Below are 21,245 nucleotides of genomic sequence, written 5' to 3'. Positions count from 1 at the left end.
AATTGGTATGATTTCTTAAATGTTTGGTAGAATTCATCAGTGAATCCATAGCCCAGGAGTTATCTTTGTGGAAAGATTTTTAACTATAAATCCAATTTCATTAATAGGTTAGGTATAGGACTGTTTATGTTATCTATTTCATCTTAAGTGAGCTGTGGTAGTTTGGCACTTGCAAGGTATTTTTCCATGTTATCAATGAATTTGTTAGCCTAAACTTGTTCATAATATTCCCTTATTATTCTTTTCTATAGTGATGACATTCTTTCATTCTTGATATTGATCATTTGTATCTTTTTACCCCCTGATCAGTGTGGCTACAGGTTTATCAGTTCTGTTGATCTTCTCAAAGAATAATCTTTTGGTTTCCCTTTTTCTGTTTTTATTTTCCTACTTTTTACTGCTTTCTGTTCTGATCTCTACTCTTTCCTTTTTTTCTGCTTACTTTGCACTTCTTTGTCCCTTTAGTTTCTATAGGTGGAAGCTTAGGACATGGTTAAGTAAGACCTTTCTTTTAAAAACAAAAAGTACAGACATTTTGGGGCACCTGGGGAGCTCAGTCAGTTAAGCGTCCACATTTGGCTCAGGTCATGATCTCATGGTTTATGAGTTCAAGTGCAGAACCTGATAGTGCAGAGCCTGCTTGGAATTCACTCTCTCTCCCTCTCTCTCTCTCTCTGTCCTTCCCCTCCCTCCCTCCCTCCCTCTCTCTCTCTCTCTCTCAAAATAAATAAGCTTATAAAAATAGATATTTAGTGCAGGGTTTCTCAATAGTGGCACTATTGACATTTTAAGCTAGATGATTCTTTGTTGTGGGGCTGTCCTATAGGATGTTTAGCAGTGTCCCTGGCCAATACCCACTAGATGCCAATAACACCTCCCTGGGAACAACCAAAAATATTTCCAGATATTCCCAAATGTGTCCAGATATGCAGTGAATGTCCCTGGTTGAAAAGCACTAGTTTAGTGCTATCTTGCTAAGTATTGCTTTTGCAGCATCCTGTAAATTTTTATAGATTGTGTTTTCATTTAGTCCAAAATACTTTCTGAATTCCCTTTTGATTTGTACTTTGACCCATGGGGTATTTTGAAATGTAGTTTACAAATTTTTGGTGATTTAATTCCATTGTTGTTAGACATCATACTTTGTATGATTCCTTTTAAATTTGAGAGTTGTTTTATGGCCCAGAACATGGTCTGTGTTGCTAAATGTTCCACATGCACTTCAGAAGAATGTATAATCTGTTATCATTGGATAGAAGAATTCTATAAACGTCAATCAGATCATGTTGGTTGATACTGTTGTTCAAGTTTTGCTGTTTATATACTTGCTGATTCTGCCTACTTATTCTGTTGGTTATTGAGAAGGGAATGTACAGCCACTCCAGCTTTATTTTGACTACTATTAATGTGGTGTATTGTTTTTTGTCTTTTTACTTTTAACCTATTTGTGTCTTTATGTTTAAAATAGGTTTACTGTAGGGGCGCCTGGGTGGCTCAGTTGGTTAAGCGTCCCACTTTGGCTCAGGTCATGATCTCGCAGTTCATGGGTTCCAGCCCTGCATTGGGCTCTGTGCTGACAGTTCGGAGCCTGCTTCAGATTCTGTGTCTCCCTCTCTCTCTGCCCCTCCCCTGCTCATGCTCTGTCTCTCTGTCTCTCAAAAATAAACATTAAAAAAATTTTTTTAATAAAAGTAGGTTTACTGGAGACAGCATATAATTGGATCTTGCTATTTTATCCATTAATGAAGAGCTAGTTGGTCTGTTTGACTACTGGATAGCTAGTGTCACTGTTTACGGTGCTGTCTTCTCTAACTCGTCTATTCCTGATCTCACCTGGAATATTTCGAGATGGGGACCCACATGGTGGACAGAATGGAGAGTTATTGCATCTTCCTCTTTGGACCAGGCAGTTGCCCACAAAGGGAGGGCAACCCTCTGAGAACCATGTAGGGAGCCAACGGGTGTGCCTGGGGAGATGGGACTTTGGAATCTGACTTGTATTGTTACTGGCCAATCAAAACCTTCACTGGCCTTAGTACTTTGTTAAACTGGGTATTAACCTATTAGTTGTTGAGTTGTGGAAGGTGAATTGATGGATAGGAGAGAAATCTAGCACAGTGGCTATTTACTGTCTAGAATGTAAGCATAGCAAAAATGTAATCACTGGTATGGCTGTATGTATTAATACATACTGGCCAATTATGTAGTGCGTGCACTTCTTACCATGTTTCAGTAAGCTGAGTTTAATTCTGTTTACTGCATCCTACCTTCTATTAGGGAAAAAGAGGAAAATGAAGAGACATTCACAGGAAAAATTACACCTATAGTGACTGTCTATCATTGCCCTGACCTCTCCCCCAAGAGAAGCCTATACACATCCCTACGTGGAAGCCCTATCAGCATCCCCCTCAAATTCAACAATTCATTTTGCTGAGGCCTAACTAAAACTTAGGAGTCATATTTGGATTTATTTCTCTTCCTTAACATCCATAATCTGTCACCAATTCCTGCCATTGACTTTCCCCATCAAAAGAATCCTGTTGATTCAGCAAAGCTGAGGTTATTAAACTTACTGCAACAAGGGCAAGCACCACTTTGACAGAGTCTTGGTAGTTAGGGGAAGTCAGGAAAGAGTATTTCTAGGGATTTGAGATTTGTACTCATGTGGTTTAAGGCACGTCCTTCAAGATGGGGAACTGTTTGGGATGGGCAGAGTTTTGACGTGATATTTAGAATTAGTGGACATAATAAGAAAAGGGTCTTGAAGCAATTTGTTATCCTGTCAGGAGACCTGTTTGCTCTAATGCACACACTGTTTGCCCAGATAAGTTAGCTTGCAGGAATTTCTTGGAGCAAACAGTGAAGCTAATTACTGGTTTAGTCTTATCACCCTGGGCAAAAGAAAATTTCCTGCAGCAGATATATCATGTTGACTCAATTCTCTTTGCTACTCTTACTTTTAAACTTTTCATTTCCCTTTTTCTAGCTACACCACTACCACTGGCCTAGTTCAAGCTGTTTTCATAAATTGCCTAGACTATTTAAAACTCCTTCTAACTCATTTATAGTCTTTTGCCCTCAGATTTGTTTTCCATACTACCACCAGAATAATCTAACTATGTTGCAATTCTGACCATGTCATTGACGTGTGTAAAACCTTTTAGTGGCTTCTGGTTGTCCATAGGATGAAATCAGTACCTGATCTTTGTCTGCACTCTTCTTGAATTGCTGCCTAGCATTTGATTTCCTGCATCTATTTGTTTGTTGATGCTGTTGCCTCTACCTGGAATATCTTTTCCCTCCTATTGTATGTGGCTAATTTTTGTTCTTCCTTTAAAAGTTAACTCGGGCAATATCTTCTATAGGAAGTGTTACCTGAACCTTGATTGTGCTTCCAGAGCATACTTTGCATAGTGCTATTATTACATTAACCTTTCATGAGGGGAGAGAGCCACCTAAAGGCAAATTGTCTTATTAATTTCTGTATCCACTAGCATCTGCAACAGGGCCCAGCACATAGTAAGTTCTCAGTTTTTACTAACCCAAACAAATTGGGTCAGAAAGAAGGGGAGGACTTAAGGGGAGGTAAGAGGTGATGATTTAACTTTAAATTGATGTGTTTGAGGCAACACCAATGCACCTAAATAGAGGAATTTGAATACAAGAGTAAGATTATTATTATTGGGAAATCATCGCAGTTGGAGTGATGGTTTGATTATTTCACCAAGAGTGATAGTATAAACAAGGAAGTACAAATTGAGGACCAATATTTGGGGAATTACCCTCAGTGGGTGGGAAAAAGTAGAGGAAGCCCTCAGAGTATCGGCAGCAACAGAGGTGAAGAAGATAAACCAGAGGTGTAGGGTATTGGAGTGGGGAGAGACAACAAGGAAAGAAGTGTACAAAGGAGAGCTGGAATCATGGTGTCAAATTTTGCAGAGCAGTTAAGAATGAGAACTGTGAAGAGATTTTCTACATTTGGCAATTATGTCTAGCTAGTACAATGGGGATGACTTTTTTTTTTTTTTTAATTTAGTTTGTGGTACAAAGTAAGATTTTTTTTTTTAATTTTTTTTAACGTTTATTTATTTTTGAGACAGAGAGAGACAGAGCATGAACGGGGGAGGGTCAGAGAGAGGGAGACACAGAATCTGAAACAGGCTCCAGGCTCTGAGCGGTCAGCACAGAGCCCGATGCGGGGCTCGAACTCACAGACCATGAGGTCATGACCTGAGCCGAACTCGGCCGCTTAACCAACTGAGCCACCCAGGCGCCCCCAAAGTAAGATTTTTTGTTCTCATTTTTTATACTAACAAAAATACATACTTTACCTGTGTTCAACCAGGACTTTCTCGAGGGGTATGATTTTCTTTATTTGGTAGTAAAGTTTAACTTTATGGAGGGCCTATAGTAAATGTTGCTTTATTTTAACAGGTTTTGTATTTTTTCTTGTTGTCTCTTTTGTCTTTGTAAGCAAAATCATTATATATAGATTACTTGAAAACAGAATGTTTGGTCTCTCCCTTGGTTATTTACAAACCATTGGTAGTTACTCATTAAGTAACAAGCAAGATATTATATTTTCATTTTGCCAAGTTCATTTTAGAACTGTTATGATTATATCACTCACTTTCAAAAAATTTCCAGCCATGAAACCCTTTCCTTAAACATATATGGAATCCCAATATGTGAATCAGATAAAGTGGAGTTTGTTTGAAGCTGTGACAGGGACCTGATGTCCCTCCTGAATTGAGTGTAGTCTTCTAACTTTGTTCTCTTTATTTCCACAATCAACTAGTGGCACCTGGGTCTCCTCCCTGGAAATCCTAGGGCTACTTAAAGCATAATTTGAAAATCACTGATAAGTAATACTCTCTGTAGAAATGCTGATAATGATTTTAGTACTGAAAGTCACAAGATTTTTTTTTTTTTTTTAATTTTTGAGAGATACAGTATGCACAGGGGAGGGACAGGGAGAGAGCGGAGTGGGGGGGGGGGAGGAGGGTGGGGAGAGAATCCCAAGCAGGCTCCACACTGTCAACACAGAGCCCTAAGCAGGGCTCAAACTCATGAACCATGCGGTCATAACCTGAGCTGAAACTAAGAGTCGGACGCTTAACCAACTGAGCCACTCGGGCCCCAGTCACAAGATATTTAGATTCCAAATCTTGACACTTCTATTCTGTTCTCTTATTGGTCAGCAGAATGTACAACAATAAGTAACTGCCCAAAGATGAAATAAACCTATACTAGAGTTATTTAGACAGAGACCGTATGTCTTCCTTTAAGGGAAGTTGTCAAGGTGGTTCTTTTGTCAGTGGGAGGCTGGCCTACCATTATCTCTGCAGTCTCTTCCAACACCGGTGATTCTCTCTGCTCCTATATGTCTACATTTATCCTACCTGGTAAATATTATCTAATGTGATGGGGGTCTATTTTATCTTTTATTTCTTCAAATTTATAGTGTGCCATGTATATGAGAGATCCTGTGTTAAGATGCAGGGGTAGTATTTAAATAAATAAGATACAGTTTACTATTAAGGAAATAGAAAATTGCTGTTAGGTTTGATGAGTGCAGTAAAAGAAGTAATCCAAGGATATTAATGGGAATCATATGAAATGGAAGGACCTAACCCCATCCAGCTAGGGGCTTGTCAAGAAGACAATGCTACTAGCTTCCCTGAAGACTCCCAAGTTGACTCTCCAAAGATGAGTAGACTTTAATCAGAGGCAAATGGGGAAAGGTCTTGCTAGGCAGATGGAGGAACACACAAATAGGCTCTGAAAGAGGGCATGCCTTGTTTGGAGAGTTGTAAGTAGTTTAGTGTGGCTGGAGCTTAGCATATCAATGGGGATTGGTGAGTGAAGCCAGATGAAAAAGGACTGTGTTTTGCCAAGTTTAGGAATTTGGACTTTATCTGGAAAGTATTGTGAAGCAAGTGAAGGATTTTAAGCTGAGTAATTGCATGGTCAGATTTGTGTTTTATAAAGCACTCTGGCAGTAATCAAGACAACAGATTAGAATGGACCTTTCTTGGAAGCAAAGCAACCATTAAGTAATAGACTTTGGCAATAATTTACACAAAAATGTCTGAGGATAGAACTGATGTGGTGGGTGGGGGAATGAATTCAAGATATACTAAGGAGGCAAAAGCAGCAGAATTGTTGGTCAGAGAAAGAGTGAATGAGGAGATGACTTTCAGGTGTCTGACCAGGACAACTGAGTGTAGGTTACCCCCCTACACCTCTTTTTTTGCTAAGAGAAAGAAATTAAGAAGAAAGGAAGCTCTTGGGCTTTTTACCTCAAGATTCTCAGAGTGCCAACTTGAGCAAGGATATAGGTCTTTTTTTATTTTCTTATATTTGTGTATATGTTTTAAAGTATGATACGAGGAAGTAATAACAGGATGTATTGTCAGGAAAGGTTGTGGAATTTTGGGGAGGAATGAGGGGAGCCTATTAGATTAAGGTAGACTCTTATTTAAAGTAGTTTAGGAATGAGTCATCTACTTAAAGGCCAAAGAGTGGACTACCTTTTGTCCAGTCGTGTGATTATTTAGTATCTACTTCATATACTCTACAAATCAATTGTGATTTGAGAAAAAATAAATTCATTTTTAGAAAACCCAGGGGTTTTTACATTGCCATTTGTCAGAATTTTTACCTTTTAAGAAGATGTGTGGTAAGATTGGCTTGTCTGTGCAAATTAGCTAATTTAGTAATAGTTCTGGTGTGGCATTATGCATTTTAAAATACAAAATTATTTTCCTCAGAATGCTAACTTTGATTTTTGAAGCTTTTCATTGGTGTCATGTGGGAACTAATGTTCAATTCCTTGCTCTTTAACACTCTGACAGAGATGTTTCCTTTTATACCTTTGTCACATCATTTTCAAAAGTTAAGATCTCTTTGAGGCTGGTTGAGGTGGTTAAATCCTTTCAAGGAAAGAATGAACAATGCTATGCTCCTTAACAGAAAACTGGAGATATTGGTTTCAGATTTTGAGACCTGCTCTGTAAAGGGACACTTATTCATTACATTTATTCATAGGTTCTTGAATGTCCTGTTGTTTTTTATCAGTTAGGTCTTCCTTCCCTGTAGTTTTGTGATTTCTACTGAAGGCATTAGAGAGGTACCTCTTCTAGTAACAAAACCAAAAATGACTATAGTTTAATCCCTTTTAATTTACAGAGTTAATGATGAGACTTGGACCTTTATAATGGAAAGCTATTAGTTTACTTTCATTCTGTAATAATTATAGATATGAAAGTACATTCTGATGTTATACTACTTGCAAGAATTTTTTTTCTTTAGAATAATTTAATCCTAGTAGAACTTCTTCTTTAAGTATGTTTAAAGGAAACTTTTCTTCCTTTTTATAAAACATCTTTATGAAAAGGTGGTTACAGTCCATGCTTTGTTTAATGTTTTCTAATAGTAAGTCAAAAAGGTCCTAAATTTTAGTGTTTAGAAATGGTTTTTTTCCTAATAAGTATGAAAGTTTTCAAAATGTTTTCAGAAATCGTTAGCAGTCTATAATTTGACCTACATGTATAGATTTCCTTATTCAGGAATTAGAATGGATTTGAGGGGTAGATCAATAGGAATATTCATTGGATTATTACAATTAAAATGCTTGAAACTTCTTAGAATAACATCTCTTCAAATCATAGAAGTTATTTGAATTAGTATTATAGTTGTTTTTTTGAAAAATGAAATGATTTGTTTGAGCTTAGAGTTACTCTAAGAAGAGGGATACTAATTGCTCATTTTCTATTAAACCAAAATGTTTAATTTGGAACATTAGTTTTTTATCAGCATAGTAATCCAAAGTTTAAATATATGAGAAGATAATAACTTCTTTTTCCTATTTCTTTTACTCTGTCTGCAGGTTGTAAAAATTAAAATGAATAAACTACGGCAAAGTTTTAGGAGAAAGAAAGATGTTTATGTTCCAGAGGCCAGTCGTCCACATCAGTGGCAGACAGATGAAGAAGGGGTTCGTACTGGAAAATGTAGCTTCCCAGTTAAGGTAAGAGCTCGTGCTTCTGTAATTCTAGATGTGGAAAAGAATTGATAGTCTATTGTGTGTGAAATCCTATTAATTAGGACAATTAAAAGAGAACCCTCTAAAAATGAATCTCTTCATCTTCTGCTTCAAGGTAGAATTAATAAGGAAAACAATTATAATTAGTGATTTTTTTCTCTTTATATTTAAATAGGAATTTCTGATATATACTCTAGAATCACTTCAAATAAGATCATTTCTGATGAAAAACTAATCCTGAAATATCTAAAAATCCCAAATTATTATTATTATTACTATTACTATTATTATTATTATTTTTAATAACAATTTTGAATGGATAGCTTTCCTTGTTTTGTTTTGTTTATTTTTGAGAGAGAGTGAGTGAGCACAAGCAGGGGAGAGACAGAGAGAGGGTGACAGAGGATCTGAAAAAGAGAGCCTGATGTGGGACTTGAACTCACAAACCTAGCGATCACAACCTGAGCCAAAAGTCGGACACTTAACAAACTGAGCCACCCAGGTGCTCCCAAGTCCCAAATTATTACAAATGAAATTATTTTGAGTGGTAAATGTTTACTAAGTGGTGGAGCAGAGGGAATAGGGAGTCTGTTTTCTTAAATACAGGCCTGGTGTGTTCTAGAAAATCTTAAAAGAGTTAAATCAAAAGGAATTTTCTCTTTAATCTTATAACTGTTAATCTTACAGAGGTCATTTAAACTAATGCCTTCACCTGTAAGATCAGAAAATGGAAGCTCAAAGAAGTAATAACATAATGAAGATCTAGAGAAGGGGGTGCCATATAGGTGTTTTTTCTTACTATTACTTGACACTCCGAAGAAGGGTCACATTTAAGGTCATGAAAGAAGTGTACATGTTATACTCTTTAGTGAAAAGAAGTAATTTATAATTATATAAGCATGCTATGAGGTGTATTAAGTGTGGATATAAAAAAATAGAAGGAACTAGACCAAAATGTTAATATCTTCCAGAAAAAAATTTAGTCTAATATAAAATGTTAACATATTTCTCTATTTTCTACATATTCTTATGTATACATAGTCTTATTGTGATTTTCTACCATTGATTGAAACATAGCCTGAAGCTTCAGAAAGGAAAAAAATCTATATGACAGAAAAGTGATTTATAGAATATACGTTTTAAATAAATACATGAAAAATATACAAATTTTTCCACAGTCTCAATTACTAAGCATTTTCTGGGGTGCCTGGGTGGCTCAAGTTGATTAAGTGTCTTGACTCTTGATTTCAGCTCAGGTATTGATCCCAGGGTCATAGGTTTCCAGACTTAGTAAGGATCCTGCTTTCTCTCTCTTCTCTGTCTCTCTCTGTCTCTCTCTCTCTCTCTCTGTCTTTCTCTTTCTCTCCCCCGCCTTCTGTCCCTCTACCCTGCTTGTGCACACAGTCTCTCAAAGAAAAAAAAAAAAAGAAATCCTAATCACTTAGCTTTGCTACTTATTCGCTGAAATGAGTTCTTTTATAGGGATAATAAACTTAAATATTTTATTTTAAAATTTTTGGCATGATATTAAGATATGAAAAAAACCCTCTCATACAAAAACTAACACTCTTCACTTCCCCCAACCTCACCCCCCAAAATAGGCTCATTTTGATTATACGAGTAGTGTGGAAATGGGTACTCTTACACATTGTTGATTGCTTGGAATATAAATTATAACCTATTAGGAGAGCAATTTGGAAATATCAGTTAAAATTTTAAATGCACTTTTCATTTGACCAGACATTTTACATTTAAGAATTATATTTAAGGGGCACCTAGCTGGCTCAATTGGAAGAACATGCAACTCTTGATCTTGGGGTAATGAGTTTGAGCCCCAAGTTGGGTATGGAAATTACTAAAAAAAAATAAACTTAAAAAAAACAATTACATTTAAGTACATTCACAGATATACTGGCAAAAGTGGTCATCTTAGCATCGTTTGATAGCAAAAATCTGGAAACAAGTTAAATGCCCATCATTCTGGGATTAGATAAAGACGTTAGGAACCCATTAAGTGGAATTCTTTGCCACTATTAAAAAACAAGAGGGGTGCCTGGGTGGCTCAGTCCGTTAAGCGTCTGTGCTGACAGCTCAGAGCCTGGAGCCTGCTTTGGATTCTGTGTCTCCCTCTCTCTCTGTCCCTCCCCTGCTCATGCTCTGTCTCTCTCTCTCAATAATAAATAAACGTTACAAAAAAAAAAAAAAAAGAATAAGGTAGGTCTGTATTCATTTAATAAAATTTTTTGAATACCTACTGTGCACCAGACATATGCTAAGTGGTAAATAAAAAGACAGTTCTTGCTCTTGTGGAGTTGATAGTGTCCTTGTAGGAAGACAGACTTTAATTAGATATTTGCATTAATATGATTACAAACTGAGATAAGTGCTTTTTAAAAAGGGAAGGCTATGGTGTAAGAAGTTATATGAGATGAACCTGGAAAGAAATAGGGTGGGGCCCTTGTAGGCCATGTTAAGGATTTTGGACTTTAAGAGTTACTGGAAGCCACTAAATGGTGTGGGTTTTTTTCATCTTTTGTTCATTTTATTGTGGTAAAATATGTAACATAAAATTCACCATTTTAACCATTTCTGTGTGCATAGTACACTAATATTAGTAACATTCGTATTGTTATGCAGTCATCAGCACCACCCATCTCCAGAACTTTTTCCTCTTCCCAAACTGGGACTGTGGGTGTGGTGTGGTTTGGAGGTAGTCCATAGTAGGTGCAAAGAGTCTGGTGAAAGATTATTACAATAATCCAGAGGAGAGATCGTGTTTAGTCTGGACTAAGATGGTAACTGTGGAGACGAAAAGAAATGAAGTAAATTGAGAGATAATTAAGAGATAAAGGCAATAGGAATTGGAAATGGACTGAACCTAGGGAATGAAAAAGAATGGTGTTAAGGCTGATACCTGGTTTCTTGTCCCAGACTGGTAGAGGTGATGATCATTGACTGACAGAGGAAACACTGAAAGAATATTCTCTGACATGCTCATACAGAAAGATGACTTTAGTGTATTATTAAGTGATAAAGGCAAGGCACGAACAGTATACATAGTATGATTCTGTTTATAGTTAAAAAGAAAAAATCTGGGGTGCCTGGGTGGCTCAGTCTGTTAAGCGTCTGACTTCAGCTTAGGTAGTGATCTCATGGTTTGTGAGTTCGAGCCCCACGTCAGGCTCTGTGCAAACAGCTCGGAGCCTGGAGCCTGCTTCAGATTCTGTTTCTTTCTCTTTCTCTCTCTCTCTCTCTCTCTCTCTCTCTCTCTCTCTCTCTCTCCCACTCCCCCACTTGTGCTCTGTCTCTCAAAAATAATAAATAAATGTTAAAATTTTTTTAAAGAAAAAAATCTATATATCTGCTTATATATATAAGAAAAACCTGTTAAGAAGACACAAATAAATATGAATTACAGAATGGGTGTGAAGGTTTGGGGATCTTTTTACTTTACACTATGTATCCTTTGGAACTAGTGACATTTCTTGTCATGAACATGTTATATTTGTAATAAATAAACATATATATATATATTTTTTTTTTTAAAAACCTCATTCACAGGGTTCTGAGAGGCTGGTATATAGTACTGAAATAACTGAAGTAAAATTAATCGAAGCACTTCCAATTGGCTATGAAATATACAACTTTTAAGTATTTTGTGTGTGATAAATAAGGTTCACTATCATTCAGTGGTACTGTCATTTGTCATAAGAAACAGCTGATTAGATGTGCTTTAGAGATAAACATTTAAGATGTAAGATTTACATCTTATGCAGGCAGGACACCTTACTTAGGACGTTTTTTGTATGATCTTCTCCAAATGGTGTTTTGAAATCCTTTCGACAAAACATTCATCCCCTCTTCTACATTGTGGCTCCCCACCCCTTATCTGCTTTCCCTTCCCACCCCATGCACTTAAGTACAAATGCCATATGGTTGGATAGGAGAATCAGAACCTGAATTATTTTCTATAGCCTAAGAATAGATGAATTTCCTCAAATATAGCTGGACAAATGATGTCTTATCTGGCCTTGCCTTGGGGACTACTGAATTCTGAACTACTGATGAGTTGGTATAAAAAGTTTCCCGTGTAGACAGCTAGTAAGGTGGTGAGCGTGCTCACTGAGGAAGAACACGTTTGAGGGTAGAGAAGATGAATTCCTTTTGAGGTGTCTAGGAAAGACGGACATGAAGATACCTACTTAACCACAAACACCATGAGTTTTCATTTTGAGATTACAAACAAATTCTAGTAAGTAGGCAAATTTGCAAATAAGGAATCCTTGAATAATGAGAGTTGACTATATATAAATTATCATTGAAGTCATGAGTAAGTAAGATTGCCTAGAAGAAGTGAGAGGAGAGGGGGGCCTAGGACAAACATAGAAGGGACAGGCAGTGAAATGGGTTATCTTCAAAGGAGAATAAGAATGAGTAGCCAGAGAGGTATAAGGGAAACCTGAAGAGTGTGATCTCAGAAGCCAAGTTTCAAGGAAGGAGAAAGTGGTCAAGTGCTATCGAGGAGAAAATGAAACTTCATTAATTTAAAAATTTGAAAGTCCTGGTGATTCTAATGATAGCACTTACAGTGGAGTCATAAGGATGGAGTCTAGATTGAGGAGTGAATGGATGCAAAATAAGAAAGAAGATGACAAATCTAGAGATTACTAATTCGAGAAGTTCGTCAGACAAGGTTGTGTGAAGATGGGGAGGGGAGAAAGGGAAGTATTACAAAGCCCACAAGGAAACTTTTAGTGGTGATGGCTGATTATTATATTGATTGTGATCATGGTTTCTCAGGTATATGCAAGAACTCAGCATATTGTAACTTTAAATATATATAGTTCATTATATGTCAGTTATACCTCAATAAGGTAGTTAAAAAATTTTTAATGAAAAAGTTTGTCTTCAAAGGAGAGCAGAAAGGCAGAGTAGCAAAGGGAGTGTGAGGTTGAAAAGCTGTGTGTTATTGTTGTTTTTACCAGTTTTACTAGATATAATTTACATACCATAAAGTTTACTCAGTTAAAGTCTATAAATCACTGGTAGTTTGATTTTATGTTGAATTTTGTTTTTAAGGTAGGAGAGACTTGAGCATAACTAAAGGGCCTTTAAGAAGCATGTAGAAAGTGGATTTGTTTTAGATGGAGGAAGGATGCTGCTTCTATTTTAATAGTAGCAAAGGTAACAAACGGAGTGTAAATGCCTTACATTTATGGTGTTGGTGGCTTAAATTTGGAGTTTAAAGGCATATTTTCTCAAGGAAATAGGAAGTGAAGACATCTGTAGAAGAGTGAGGAGAGTTGTGGAATTAGATTTGAAGACATTAGAATAGCTACTCCAGAGAATGGGAGATACAGAATATGCAATTACTGGAAATAGAAATGTGATTACTAGACTGTAATCAAGTGAAACTGCAACTAGTTTGATCTCTGCCAAGTATGTTAAAGTATACTGGTGCCTGTATAAGTACAATTTAGTATTACAATTTAATTAGTAATTAATTAAAGTAGGTTTCAAACCTTGTCTTGCAATTCTGCTAGTGTAACAGAGATCATCTTTTTTTTTAAGTGTTTATTTTGAGAGAGAGAGAGGGAGAAAGAGAATCCCAAGCGGTTCCATGCTTAGTGCAGAGCCTGACGTGGGGCTCAATCTTGTGAACCGTGAGATTATGACCTGAGCACATATCAAGAGTCAGACACTTAACTGACTGAGCCACCCAGGTGCCCCAATAATTTTTTTAATGGAGGAGGAATTTTAATGTTAGAAGTGAAGTATTACCTATAAAAACTTAATGTAGTGGTTCTCAAAGTGAGGTCCCCAAAATCTTTTCGTGAGATCCTGAAGTACTTTCTTTTCCAACTATATATCTGTGTGTGAAAATATGTATCAAAACGACATATTCCAATAGATTGAATCTAGATGCAAATTTGAGAATCTAGTTTTCTATTAAGCCAGATATTAGCCAAATTTGAGAATCTAGTTTTCTATTAAGCCAGATATTAGGGAGATTTGCAGAAATGTGAAACAGTGCCACCCTTCTCACAAAATTGTTTCATTCTGATATAGTTATTTTCCATTAAATGCCATTTACATTAACATATAAATGCATTTATTATTATTTTTCAATGAATTAAATATTTTTAAAAGTTCTTAGTTTTAATTTCTAATATAGTAAAATTATCAATAGATATAACTGACACAAAAATGCTTTGGGGTCCTCAGTGTAATTGGGTCCTGTGACCAAAAATTTTGAGAACCGTTGATTAAAACAGTATGCTTCAGGGGCGCCTGGGTGGCTCAGTCGGTTACGCGGCTGACTTTGGCTCAGGTCATGATCTCGCAGTCCGTGAGTTCGAGCCCCACGTCGGGCTCTGTGCTGACAGCTCAGAGCCTGGAGCCTGTTTCAGATTCTGTCTCCCTCTCTCTGACCCTCCCTTGTTCATGCTCTGTCTCTCCCTGTCTCAAAAATAAATGAAACGTTAAAAAAAAACAAAAACAAAAAAAACCAGTATGCTTCATCAGTTAAAGTAATATACTAAGTTTACTTGTAATTGCGTACTAACATTATATTTTAAAATGCTAGTGTTATTTTCAGTTAAAATCAGTTGCTGGAATCTAAGCCAGTTCATCAGTCCTTTGATTTGTAATTAAAATCTGAATTCTCTAGTTATGTAGAATACATACAGAATGCTAAAATGGACCTTCTGTTGGATAGATTCTGGATTTCATATTATCTTCAAATTGGGGAGATTTGAGGGGCTGGATACAGGATTTATGCTTATTCGTATTGTTTGTAAACTGATCTAATTCAATTCACTGCTAAATGAGATGGAAGGACTTCATTCCATTGGTTTAAGGTTATAATCCTGAACCAGGAAGTGGGCTGGTATGTACAAGTCGGATAGACCAAATGGAGAATTGAGCACATGAATGGCTGGAATTGGATGTGTTTACCTCCTGGACCAACATTTTGCTATAGTAAGTGATCTGCCAAGTTGTTCTGGGCCCCATTTCTTTCTAAGATAAGGATTGCCATTGTGCTAGAAGTTTTAAGAGGTAGTATTTTAATAATAGGGTTTTTTGTGTTGTCCATTAGAACATGGTGAGGGGGATCATCTCCCCACCCCCTGCCCTAGCAACACCAAGCAGCTCTTAGACACCAGCGTAGTGTTTGAGAATTCATCAGATTCCAGTTTCATGCTTCAGTCCTATAAGACTTTCCTCTCACCCCCTACTTCAGATGCCAGTCACAAGCCCCAGGCTGTTAACCTGTGTTTTTGAGTAACCAGTTACAGATTGGAGATCCAATGATCTCCTTAGAGATTGGCTAGAGCTGCCCACAGAACTCAAGGGGACACTTACATTTAATAGTTGATGAAAGGACATGATAAAGGGTATGAATCAACAGTGAGATAAAGAGATATATAGGGTGAGGTTTTGAACAAAGTAGCTTCTGGCCTCATGGAGCTTGGGGACTGGCTTGGTGGCATGTGAAAATGTTCTGGTTACCCAAGTATGGAAGCACTCCAAAAATAAAAGCCAAAAAACTGTCCTTTTGGGTTTTTATGAGGTATCATTACATAGTCATAATTGACTAAGTCATTGGCTGATTCAGTTTCTAGCCCCTCTCCCCTCTCCAGGGGTTGGGAGGTGAGACTGACAGATCCAACCCTTTATTCACATGGTTGGTCCTCCTGGCAACCAGCTGCCATCCTTAGGTGTTTTCCGAGAAAGTTGCCTCCTTTATGGAACAAAAGACACCTTTATCACTCTCAATACTCAGGAAATTCCAAAGATTTTGGGAGCTGTGAGTTAGGAACTGTGGATGAAGACCAAATATATATGAGAAATATATTGTGGTTATCTGAATGACCAAATCTGTGTTTCTTATAAATCACAGTATCACACAGGCTTTTTTTATTTTGCGTGTAAGCATATAGCCATGGTACAGAAAGTAGGGCTCTTGCTATTTCAGTATTTCTGATCCAGTGGCTTACCTACCATGTAACGTGTATTTTGATGTACAATGTTAATACTAAATTAGAAGTTACTAAATATACTTTTGTGCACGAATGCACAAAAAAAAATAAAATGGGAAAATAATCACAGATACCAATGGCATTTTTAAAATTAAGATTCTGTAGGGGTGCCTGGGTGACCCAGTCAGTTGAGCATCTAACTCTTGATTTTGGCTCAGGTCATGATCCCAGGGTCATGGGATCAAGCACTGCATCAGACTCTACTCTGAGTATGGAGCCTAAGACTCATATATTCTCTCTCTCTCTCTCTCTCTCTCTCTCTCTCTCTCTCTCTCTCTCTCTCTCTCCCTCCTTCTCTCTCTCCCTCTCTCTCCCCCCCTTTCCCTCTCCCCCTTCCTCTGCCTCTCTCCCCTACTCTTGCCCTTTCTCTTTCTCTTAAAAAAAATATAGGCAAATAAACTTGAAAACATGGATAGAATTGGTAATATTCTTGGGTTGTATAAATGACCCAAACTAACTCCAAAGAAACAAAATATAAAAAGACCAACTCCTGTAGAAGAAATATCGTAATATGTAAAAGTTACCTACCTCCTTTTTTCTACTTTCCAACCCTAACATACCAAGGGAACTATTAATATATATATTTTTAAAGTGTACTCATTTATTTTGAGAGAGAGAGATAGAGAGAGTATGTGCATGCATGTGTGAGCGGGGGAGGAGCAGAGAGAAAAGGAGAAAGAGAATCCCAAGCAGGCTCTGCACTGCCAAGCGTAAGGCTCAACCCCTCGAACCGCAAGATCATGACCCAAGCTGAAATCAAGAGCCAGATGTTTAACCAACTGAGCCACCCAAGTGCCCTGGGAACTATTAATCTTTTAACGAAAAGATGAAAGTCATGCTTTATTTGTTCATCAGCGCCTCCCAAATTCATTTTATAAACTTAGAAATTTCTTTTTATATGTGTAGCATTCTAAAACTTGACAGCATAAGAGAAGCAAACTACAAACTAAATTATTGTATAGATATTAACAAAAAACTTTTGACAAAATATTAACAGACAGAATCCAGCAACCTAATTTAAAGTAGGGCACCTGGCTGGCCAAGTCCAGTTGAGCATCCAACTCTTGGTTTTGGCTCAGGTCATGATCTCACAGTTCGTGGGTTTGAGCCCTGCCATCAGGCTCTGTGCTGACAGTGTGGAGCCTGCTTGGGATTCTGTCTCTCCCTCTCTCTGCCCCTTCCCTGCTCTCTCTCACACACTCTCTCTCAAAATAAATAAACTTTTAAAAAAAAAGAATAATTTATACCCTCACTCATCATTATCTAAAGATAAAGACTAGGGAGTAAATGTCTTTTATATCAGAATGGGACAGCCCCTTACAAACATACACACAGAGACTTCCTACTGCTTTTCCTTTGGCTAGGATTGAATTAAACTTCCATGCTATAGTTGCAAGGAAAGCCAAGAAAGCAATTATTTGCTATTTTCAGCCTGTACCAAGGAGTTAGGCTCGTTTGGCAGGGGAAATCCGTTGAAAGACTGGCTGACATGTAGGCAACTAACAATGTCAGTCACTGTCATTGTATCATATCTATACTTCTTAAATATCTATCCTCTGCCTTTTTGTTCTCTCTCCTACTGCTACTGTTTAATCGAGTCCTCAGCTTTTTTTTCTCCCTAGACCATTATAGTTCTCTTGACTGTTTTTCTTATGGCTAATCCCTTTCAAACTATTATCTTAAGGCTGTAATAGTGATCTTCTTAAATTGCAGATATGACTATGTCACTTGCCTGCTTTCTGTCCTTCATTGGCTCTGTAATAAATTTTAGAGAGGCATCTAGAGCATATGCTTTCTTTTTTTTTTTCAATACATGAAGTTTATTGTCAAATTGGTTTCCATACAACACCCAGTGCTCATCCCAAAAGGTGCCCTCCTCAATACCCATCACCCACCCCCCCCTCCCTCCCACCCCCCATCTACCCTCAGTTTGTTCTCAGTTTTTAAGAGTCTCTTATGCTTTGGCTCTCTCCCACTCTAACCTCTTTTTTTTTTCTTCCCCTCCCCCATGGGTTTCTGTTAAGTTTCTCAGGATCCACCTAAGAGTGAACACATATGGTATCTGTCTTTCTCTGTATGGCTTATTTCACTTAGCATCACACTCTCCAGTTCCATCCACGTTGCTACAAAGGGCCATATTTCATTCTTTCTCACTGCCACATAGTACTCCATTGTGTATATAAACCACAATTTCTTTATCCATTTAGAGCATATGCTTTCAAGCCAAACTACCCAAGTTTGTATTGGTGCTATGCCAGTTATTATTAACTGTGATCATAATCAAATTACTTAAACTTTCTCCACCTCTGTTTCTTCAGCTGTAAAATGAGAAATAGTACTTATCTAATATAGGTGTTCTGAGAAATAAATGAGCAAATACGGTACATGAAAAACACAACACTGCTGGCACATAGTATACAATAAATTTTGGTGCTGCTGTTATTGTTATTTGTTAGATGCCAACTGAATACTGGAGTTCTAAATCTGCATTTCTTATTTCTTGGGTTTTTTCCTTAATTGAATTTTTAACACTGTAAGTTAAATATCTTCTCTTGAATAGGAGTCAGAAGCTTTTGATAGATGTTTGATGCCTGAGGACTTAATGCATTGGTCGCAGCAATCTCTTACAGCTTTAAAAATTCTATTTATCCCAAGGGATGGGACTTTTATTGCTACTCATAATTTTATTGTCTGAATGTGACAATCTTCTGCATATGCAATAATGTTTCATTTCATAGCTGCCTCACACTGTAATTTTTTGGAAGATGCTCCAGTTGATTGGTAGTGATCCAAACGTAAGGTTCACATATATGGTACCAATGAAATAAATCAATCAAAGTGACCAGTTGGTTAATAGATAGATACATTGTATTCTTTTCTTAGTTCTCTAGCTTGCTAACAGTGACAACTATACATCATAATCTGGTTTTCTGTTTGAAACATTAAAAATTTGGGTGTGCCTCGCTGGCTCAATCAGAGGAGCATGGGACTCTTTATCTCAGGGTCGTGGGTTCAAGCTCCCGGTTGGGTGTAGAGATTACTGAAACATTAAAATTTAGGAAAAATGTTTCTTGTTTCAGATAACTTTTTAACATAAACTGTGAAATGTTATTGGTTTATGAATCCCAAGCATTTCAGTTACTCATGATTTGCTGTGCGTTTTGAAAGGAAGTGTTAGCTCTATTCAGAATCTCTTAAGAGCTGATGATTTTGTTTATGACATAATATGATGCAGTGAGATTTCTGTTACATGATAGTGCTAGTGAATAGTTGGTGATATCTGATTATTTGAAGCCAACACTGAATTCCTGTGGTCTAGATTTAGAGGATTGTCTTCTTTTTCTTTATTTCTTTTTTTTTAATTTTTTAAAAGTTTATTTATTTTTGAGAGAGAGAGACAGAGTATGAGCAGGGGAGAGAGAGAGAGCGAGACACAGAGTCCGAAGCAGGCTCCAGGCTCTGAGCTGTCAGCACAGAGCCCGACATGGGGCTCAAACTCACAAACCACGAGATTATGACCTGAGCTGAAGTTGGACTCTTAACTGACTGAGCCACCCAGGCGCCCCTAGAGGATTGTGTTCTTAAGGACTACATTATGATTTTATAACCATGATATGTGAATTAAAATTTTATTAAAATGGTGTTGAATTTAATTTAAACTTAAAATTTTTCATTGAAGTAATATATGCTTGTGGTGAGAAAACAACACCTTCTCTACCACTAATCCCACTTCCCAGGGACATTTAACCATTTTTATTTCTGCTTCTATAATTGGTAATATTTTACCTTCTTTAGATAATATCATTTTAGTGTCTGTTCTTAACTTACCAGTTTTATCATTGGTTCTCCACTGTAAAGGTGACAAAGGATCATTTAACCCACATATCCTGTCCTTCCATCTTCTCTTTGTCTCTTCTCCACCCAGACTTTTGGAATTACTATTTTTGGTTTTTCTATTAGTTCCCTATACTCATAAATTTTTTCTTCTTTAATTTTAGATGGTATGTCTTGATTCTCTACCATATAAAATAAAAATACTAAAACCCCTAACTCTCTTACCTTCAAACGTATGTCAACTGTGCTTTTTAGTATTATAAGGTCAGTAACATTTACATTTTGTCCTACAACCATAAATTGTCCCCCTTTCTTTTTTTCTTTTCTTTCCTTTTTCTTTCCTTTTTTTTCTTTTCTTTTCTTTTTTTTTTTTTTTTAGTAAGGGAATGAGAGAGAGAGAGAGAAGCAGGGCTAATGCTCACTTGACGCAGGGCTCATGCTCACCCGAAGTGGGGCTCTTGCTCACCTATTGGGGGGGCTCAAACTCAAGAACCATGAGATCATGACCTGAACCAAAGTCTGATGCTTAACCGACTGAGCCATCCAGGTGCCCCTGTCCCCCTTTCTTTGTCAAGTTTAGTGTAAGGGGTTTCAGTATAATGATTCTTAATTGTTTAATGTAGAGCTAAGTAATGTGTTACATTTTCTTCTCTATGAGTCTAGTAATTCATTAATTCATTTAAAAGTTATTCAATTTACTGAATGCCTGCTGTTTGCCGGACAGTGTTCTAGGCATGGGTAGTATAGCAAACAAAACAGACAAAATTCCTGCACAGTGTATACATTCTAGTTGGTTTTAACAATGAAAAAATAAAAATGTATGAAGTACCTGGTATATCAAAAGGGTTCTAGGTTTGAAGGAAGTGCATGGTGATAAGGATAGTGAAATTTAAAATAAGATGGTTGGGGGAGCCTTCACTGCAAAAGTGACTTTTCAGTGAAGACTCAAAGAAAGTAAGAGGCAGATTGTAGACAGAAAGGGCAGCAAGTGCAAAGGGTCTAGGGCAGGAGAATGGTATGTTGGAGACACAGCAAGGAAGCCAGTGTATTTAGAGCAGGTAGTACAGCTAAGTAGCAGAGTGCCTGATCATGCATGTAGTTTAATAGTTTTCACACTGGTCAGATCTATCATCTATATTTTTACTACAAATATCTTATAATACTTCTTATACTATCCTAAATGAAATATATACATAGTATAACCTACTTATGCTTACATAATTAAATATATAAAGAAGAAACAAAAAAACATTAATAAAATTAAACCAGTGTGTGAGTGCTTGGACATAATTACCCTAGAAGATCTAAAGTAAAGTAGTAAA

General features: G+C 36.9%; 1 protein-coding gene across 16 annotated transcripts in view; it reads left to right on the top strand.

Annotated features, from left to right (window-relative positions):
- Positions 1–21,245, top strand: part of NUMB (NUMB endocytic adaptor protein) — a 195,738-nt gene that overhangs the window by 112,508 nt on the left and 61,985 nt on the right. For 15 of the 16 annotated variants that reach the window (XM_053224675.1, XM_015071681.3, XM_027066099.2 and 12 more), the window contains one exon: positions 7,892–8,032. In XM_053224675.1, coding sequence (XP_053080650.1) covers positions 7,907–8,032 — 126 coding nt within the window. In that variant the 5' untranslated portion in view covers positions 7,892–7,906. Of the gene's footprint in view, positions 1–5,174; positions 5,406–7,891; positions 8,033–21,245 lie in introns of those variants that run through there. The other variant, XM_015071682.3, reaches the window with a different exon arrangement.

Source organism: Acinonyx jubatus, chromosome B3, assembly GCF_027475565.1.
Source record: "Acinonyx jubatus isolate Ajub_Pintada_27869175 chromosome B3, VMU_Ajub_asm_v1.0, whole genome shotgun sequence".
NCBI classification, from domain to species: Eukaryota; Metazoa; Chordata; class Mammalia; order Carnivora; family Felidae; genus Acinonyx; species Acinonyx jubatus.
This window is presented reverse-complemented; position numbering and strand designations above follow the sequence as displayed.